Below are 6,903 nucleotides of genomic sequence, written 5' to 3'. Positions count from 1 at the left end.
GCTTTTCTGTGCTGCACTGTTGTCTGGGCTTAGTCTACCTTTGCAGGTAATTAATTCCCCCAGCCTGCTTATTTTTTCTAGTTGGCTCTTGTTTAGCTTCCACAGAGCCCCACCCCAAAGTGCTTTATTGTCCCTCTTCTGACTATTTCTACAAATGGTCAAAATCAACTCACCTTCCGGGTTGCTGACATGGGCAAATTCACTGTTTGGAGAAGTGTATCTGCTCCCAGTAACCCCTTGTTAAATAAGTGTTGTTCCAGTGGAGTGGACCTGATAGCTGACAAGTCAGTCCAATCCCTTCCACTTCTGGACACTCTCCTGAGGAGAAACTCTCTGTGTCTTTGGATCTACAGCCACAGGCAGGATATTAGCACTCCCAGACCTGTTGGGTACTAGAGCACTGCTAATGAGCAAACAGCCCTGCCTCAATTAGTGGTTTGGGGAAGTATTCCTGGATATCAAATTGCTTTTGCTGCTTGATAATCATACCGGCTCTTGGGATGAAAAGCAACCAAGCAAAAATTGTTCCCTTGTTGAGGGCTGCCTTGTTGATCTCTTAAGTTACATCTGTAGACAGAATTTAAGTCTGCCATTTCTCCAGAGTGAAGGTTTGATTTATATACATAATCATTGTACTGGTGTTCATGTTTTCTCTTGTGTATTTTTTTATAGTATCTAGAGTACCATCTTTTGAGACCGATTCTATAATTATTTAAACAAGGCTGATTATTTTAGAGACAAATTAAGAAACTATAGAAGAATCCAAAATGATAAACTGCTATACTGGTAATTTGTCTAGGCATAGGGAGGGGGTGTGTGGAAAGTGAAAGAGGAGAGACACAGAGAGAGAGAGAGAGAGAGAGAAGGTGAATGAGGATGAATGAAGCTGGGAGAATGTTTCATCCAGACTGCAATTTCTGTGTTGACTTTTCATAAACTCTTTGCTTCTTAATTACCAAATAACTTCAGATGGCAGTAATGTTAACCCCAGCAACTGAAAAGCAATGCTTCAGAACAGAGCTTGGGAAGAAAAAAGTAGTAAAGGGAAAGGAATTCAAGATTTGTTATTGGTATTTGAATATGTTTATTGTGACAAGAATGCTGTTATAAATATTCATATGCAAAGACCGTCTCTTTTATCTAGGAATTGTTAAAATAAAGATTCCAAATTGGAAGGATACATCTTTCGTAAAAATCTGCCACTGTTCCTGCTTTGAGAATAAGCATCTATTGTTAAAATTTCTACTAACATTATAAATGGTCACAGCACATGCCACTTGATATGATCCAAACTTTAAAACGTTTGACTTCCCAGGGAGCTGCCCCTCTCCACCACAACCTCCCTTCCCTCAGCCTCCTGAAATGCCACATTATCCTTTGTAAGCCACTCTGTATAGCTTGTTGGGGAGGAAAGAGTATAACTTGATGAGGGAATCAGCTACAGTTATCTCTTAACTCCAGTAGGTAACAGTTTTCACTGCTTGATAGTAAGAAGCACTGAGAGTGATTTTAATGGACACTCTTAACTCTTTCAGCTCCACCTGGCAAAGTAATCTACAGGTAATGCAGAAAAGAGGTTGGGGGAGGGGTCACTTTTTCAATATTTTATTGTATTTTCTTAAATATCCTTTCTGGAATTTTCAGAAACAAAACATAAAAAAATTATATACTTTATTACAAATGGTAAACTCAGAGTGCTCCAAATCTCTTATTTACAAACAACGCTGGGCAGGACACCCAAACAAACAAACATGAAATAACTTACAAAGGCGTGAAGCTGTTTATTGACAGTATCAGCTTTCATCAAATTAAAAAATATATACATGTACATACACAGTTATGGAAGGCAGTCCAGAAGGAGTTCATCTGCAGACTGGGCCTCGCTCTCGCAAACCTCCCTCCCGCCTCCCCCCCCACCCCCTTTGTGTTCTTAAGGAGCACTACAGAAGCAATCTACAGTCTCTATTGCAGTTTGCGACCCCTCCCTCCCCCCTTTAATACTGAATGAGATCGAATGTTAGGTCCATGCAGTTCTTGGTCAATGTTAAAGAAAAGTCTAACGTTCTGTTTGCGCGGGGACAGCCCGACCGTAAAGCGGGGCAGCCCGCGGGCGGCCGCTCCCTGGCTCCCTGCCAAAGGGAGGGCGCGCCAAGTCCTTCTCTCTCGTGCACACTGGGGGCGCCGTCAGGACGCAACCCAGTCCAACTTGGAAACCCTTGGCTTTAGTTCTCGGACACTTCTTTTTTCTCTCTTTCTCCCTCTCTCGCAACTTGTCAAGTTCTCAAGTCTGTCCCTCTCTGGGTTATTTGTTCTCCGTTGCCCCTCAGCCCCCGACAGTCTCGCTTCAAAACGTTTGCAACTGCTGCGTTAGCATGAGTTGGCACCCACTGTTAACGTGGTTCATGACTTTCTGCTTAAGCTGGGCCACCTGTTCCCTGAGCATGTTGGCCGTGGACGCCAGCTCCGAGTTCTGCGCTTTCAAGGTTTTCACTTTTTCCTCCAGTCGGGCGATCCTCTCCAGCTTCCTTTTCCGGCACTTGGAGGCAGCGATGCGGTTCCTCATGCGCTTCCTCTCCGCCTTGATCCGCTCCTGGGACTCCATGTCGATGGGGGACAGGGGCGGCGTTTCCCCGGGCATCTCGGGGACCGTCTGCGGCTCCTCCTTCAGAGCCTGCAGCCGCGGGTGCTGCACGGGGATCTGCTGGGGCAGGTGGTGCGGCGGCGGCGGCGGCGGCGGCGGCTGCTGCTGCTGAGGCTGCGCGGGAAAGGCCAGGCCGGCCGCGCCGTAGGAGGGCGCCCCGCCGCCGCCGCCGCCACCGCTCAGCGCGCCCGGGTTGAAGTTGCTGAGGTTGGCGTAGACCGGCGGCTCGCTGTGCAGGCTGGCGCCGAAGCCGCCGCCGCCACCGCCGCCACCGCCGCCGCCCGCCACCGAGGCCACGGCCGGGGCCACCAGGCCCGCCCCGCTGACTGGCTGCGCCGCCGACGTGACGCTGGGCAGCGTGTTCTGGCTGTGCAGTTCGGCCAGGGCGCGCACGAAGCCCTCGGCGAAGCCCTCCTGCTCGTCCGTCACGTTCTTGGGACACAGGAACTGGGTGGGGGTCGGCGTGGTGGTGATGTGCCCGTTGCTGGACTGGATTATCAGGCGCTCCAGCTCGGGCGACGCCAGCTTGAGCAGCCCCACGTCGGGCGAGGTGAGGAGGTCGGAGTTCTTGGCCCGGAGGTGCGGCTTCAGGCTGCCCACGGGGTCGGCCAGGTTCAGGGTCATGCTCTGCTTCAGGATCTTGGGGTTACTGTAGCCGTAGGCGCCGCTCTCGGACTGGAGGAACGAGGCGTTGAGGGCATCGTCGTAGAAGGTCGTTTCCATCTTTGCAGTCATAGAACAGTCTGTCACTTCACGTGGGGTTAGTTTGGGCTGCGCGCAGAAGTTTCGGGGCCGTAACAGCGCGCTGGCAAGCGGGGGATACCCGCGCCTCCCCGGGCCTTGAGCAAGGAAAGTTTCTGGAAGAGCGCGCGCCCCCGCCGGCTGGCCTCCCCCGGCGCCCTCCTCACCGGCTCGCTCCGGGGGATCGCAGGGTTAAGACGCCGCCCGCGCTCTTACTTGTCCGCTCGCGCGCGCCGCCCGGCTTTGAAAAGTCGTGGTCACTCCCGGAGCTCTCTCGGGCCCAGAGGTTCCTCAGAGCCCGCGGACGAACTCACTTCCCGGCTGCAGCAGGTAGCGCGGACCCCGCGGAGGCCGGCCGGCGGCGGATCTCCGCCGCCCCGACTCCGAAGACTGTCCCCTCCTCCGCTGCGAGGGGGAGGGGGCGCCCGGCAGCCGCGGCTCGCGCTCGCCCAAGTTCAGCAACGGGTTCGAGCGAAACGGAGCGCACGTCCTCCTGTCTGTGCCGCCTCCTCTTCTCTACCGCCGCCGCGGCAGCTTCCTTTGCAAAAGGAAAGCTTTGCAAAAGTTCTCTCCGGGACCAGGCGGCCACTTGTTTCCTGTCCTCCTGGCCGGGAAACTTCTTGCCGCTGCAGCCGCTCTCCTGACTTCCCCGGGCGGACAGTGGCCGCTCTCCACGCTGTCAGCAGCGCTAGCGCAGCTGGGCTCTCTCCGCCTGGGGGCGGCTGGAGAAGGGGCTCTCCCGGCGCTCCCCAAAACACCAGCCCGGGAACCACAAGCACTAGCTCCGGGCCGTTGGAGAGAAAATGGAAAAGAAAATAAGATTTGCAGCCCTTCCCAGCTGACTGTGCCTGTCTGCCTGCCTGCGTCCGCGTACCTCCACTCCCGCCTCACAGCTTCAGCCACACTCAGTGCAACTCTGAGCCCTTATCCAGCCCGAGCTCAACACTTATCTGCTACCAGTCAACCCCTAAAAATAGCCCATGATGTCACCCCAAGGCCTTCCCATTGGCTCGCGTCGCTCTCAGGAGGGCGGGCCCACCCGTCGCCATGGAGACCCCACCCTAGAAGATTCTTCTCTGGACCCGCGAAGGCTCACGGGATGAGGTAATGCTCTGTTGCCCTCCTACAGTTGGGCCCTTCTTTCTCCTCCTCCCCCTCGCCTCCCCCTCCACGCGATTTGAGCCCCTGTCTTCCTTCTCCCCTCCCCGGCGCGTCTTTCCCGGCCCGCCCGGTGCATTGTGGGCTGACGTCTTGGAGCTTGACTGGCTAGTGACGGTGGCTGCCGCGAGACGGGCGGACTCGGGAGCTCGCAGCCTCTGAAGGAAGCGGGCTGAAGTTCAGGGCTCGGGGCGGGAAGGCAGGGGATGCGGGACCCAGAAGGCGGGGGAACCGGGCCAGGTGTCTGGGGCCGAGGGCGCGGGCGGGTGGTATTTCCCCATTTCAGGGCTCGATGTCATTTCGCCGCCGCGAGGGGCGGGCCGGCTGAGCGCCCGGGTCCCGGTCCCCCCCCGCACTTCCGGGGGGGGCGGGAGCACCGCCCTTAAGGTGGCTCTGTTAAGTCTCCTGTGGGGACGAGTGAAAGTGGGTTTTTAAGTTTAGGGGCGGTTCTTGCGAGTCGGACCCCCACGTTGAGAACGCTCTGAAGTTTGTCTCCTGATCAAGTTCAAGAGCGACTGTCCGGCTGCACCTGGAAGCCGAGTGATTTGCATTGCTTGAAACCTGGTGTTCAGCTAAGTCCCCGCCGCACCCCACCTCACCCTCCTGACCGTGGGAGAAAGGGTGCGGGGGTTCACAGCTTTTCCTCGGAGAGGAGGTTTCTTACAGGAGGTGGAATTAGCGGGCAGCTCGGTGTCTAGTTGGGAACGAGCGTTTAGGGAATCCGAAACTCGGGGAACCCGGTGATCGCCTACTCCCCGCCCCCGCACAAGATGCATAGACACACCACACATCCCACGTACACACGAACACACACACACACACACACACACACACACACACACACCACTCTTCCCGTCCTGATTTGCTTCCGGGAAAACTAGTCCGAGAGCAGCAGACACTTGCCAAAAGTCACACAGCGAGTCAGGAGTAGAATCAAGATTTAAAATTTCTCCGCTCCCGGCCGGCCGGTGGGCCCATATCCTGTGTAGCCTCTAGGAAGCGCTAGACCCATGTAAGTGGTTCCTTTTCCGTGGTTGTTATTTTATTCTCCCCCAACCCCTCACCCCTTAGGGACAAAAGTGTATGGTGGGAAGAATAGCGAAGTCGGGAATCGTGGGTTCTCTCGTGGCCAGCGCTGCCACGTTGTGAAGTGAGCAAATCAGAGAACTTCTTTGAGCTTCAGTTCCCTCATCTGCAGGTGGGGCTGGTGAGACCCACCTTACTGGGCTGAGTTAGCATAGAGTCATCGCCTCCAGGGCTAGGAGGTGGTCTACAACAGCCCCCTTCTCTGCCCTTCTTCGGAGTTTCCCAGAGCGTCGATGGAATGCCAGGATGTAAGAGTGTGACTTGGCAGGACCAGGTGGACTGATGCTGCGAGGAGCAGTTAGGGCAGGAGGGTGAGGGAGGAAGGGGTCAGAAGTCGGTTCCTTCCAGGGTTTTCTCCAGGACCGGGGCTTGAAGTTGGACCTGCAGCAGCTTATGTTCCTAGGTTCTAATTCTGGCTTTTCAGCTTCTGAGCTTGGGGGAATTCAGCCTTGGGTTCATAACCCAGAGCTTTAAGGTATTTGTGGCTTTGAGAGTTCAGATCCAGCAGCCCGGCAGCAGCTGGTGTCAGGGAAATCTTGACAGCTTTCCTTTACTCCAGCACTTGCCTCTCATTGCCTTGTGCAGCAGGGGAAAACAGTAGCTACTGGGAGCCAGGCACTGAACTGGGTGGGGGTAAGGGTACAGTGATGACACGAGCCAGTTACTTTCCTCAAGGAAGGAACATTCTGCTCTATATTGTTGCCCTGAATCGTTTTCTTCTGTAATCAGGGAGCTGGTGTTTTTAAAATAATTTTAATGATAACAGTAATAAGATTGAATGTCATGTATTAAACACCTACCATCGGCCAGGCATTCACCGGAGCAATTTATATAGTTTTCCCTACAACTGTCTTGGGCTACATATATTATTATCTGGATTTAGTATATGAGGAACTAGGCCCAGAGAGGTTAAGTATCCTGCTCAGGTCACACAGGCAGCTGGAAGTAGACATCAGGTGTGTGTTACATTCCCTTTTTATATCTTCTCTGCTGAGGGAGACTCTTGTAAAGTATTGGTTGTCTGCAGAGGAAACGGCCCTTGGATGGTGGGATGGAAGAAATTGTCTTGCCCGATTCTCTGTAGCTCCTTTCAAAGCCTCCTTTCAGAGCTCCTGTATTTAGAAACTTCAAAACTTAGGACTTTACATAAATATATATCTTTTGCCTAAGTGTTCCGTGTGCGCCACTCTGCCTTATGTGGTTTAGTAGGCTGATTTTCTCCTTATGTTGAGAAATAGCATATTTCATCCAAAAAATAACAGATCTTTTCATGTTAA

General features: G+C 53.8%; 1 protein-coding gene across 1 annotated transcript; it reads right to left on the bottom strand.

Moving 5' to 3' along the window:
- Positions 1-1,757: 1,757 nt before the first annotated feature.
- JUN (Jun proto-oncogene, AP-1 transcription factor subunit) lies at positions 1,758-4,375 on the bottom strand. Its single transcript, XM_022575802.3, has one exon. The coding sequence runs from the start codon at positions 3,374-3,376 to the stop codon at positions 2,345-2,347; it is 1,032 nt and encodes a 343-aa protein (XP_022431510.1). The 5' UTR covers positions 3,377-4,375; the 3' UTR covers positions 1,758-2,344.
- Between the last annotated feature and the right edge of the window lie 2,528 nt (positions 4,376-6,903).

This window comes from Delphinapterus leucas, chromosome 1, assembly GCF_059928025.1.
Source record: "Delphinapterus leucas isolate spDelLeu-1000000601 "Yukka" chromosome 1, BTC_Dleu_Yukka2, whole genome shotgun sequence".
NCBI classification, from domain to species: Eukaryota; Metazoa; Chordata; class Mammalia; order Artiodactyla; family Monodontidae; genus Delphinapterus; species Delphinapterus leucas.
The sequence above is the reverse complement of the archived record's forward strand: the minus strand, read 5'-3'. Positions and strand labels throughout refer to the sequence as shown.

Excerpts from the sequence above, each read along its gene's own strand:
- JUN (XM_022575802.3), bottom strand. The coding sequence starts at position 3,376 with ATGACTGCAAAGATGGAAACGACCTTCTACGACGATGCCCTCAACGCC.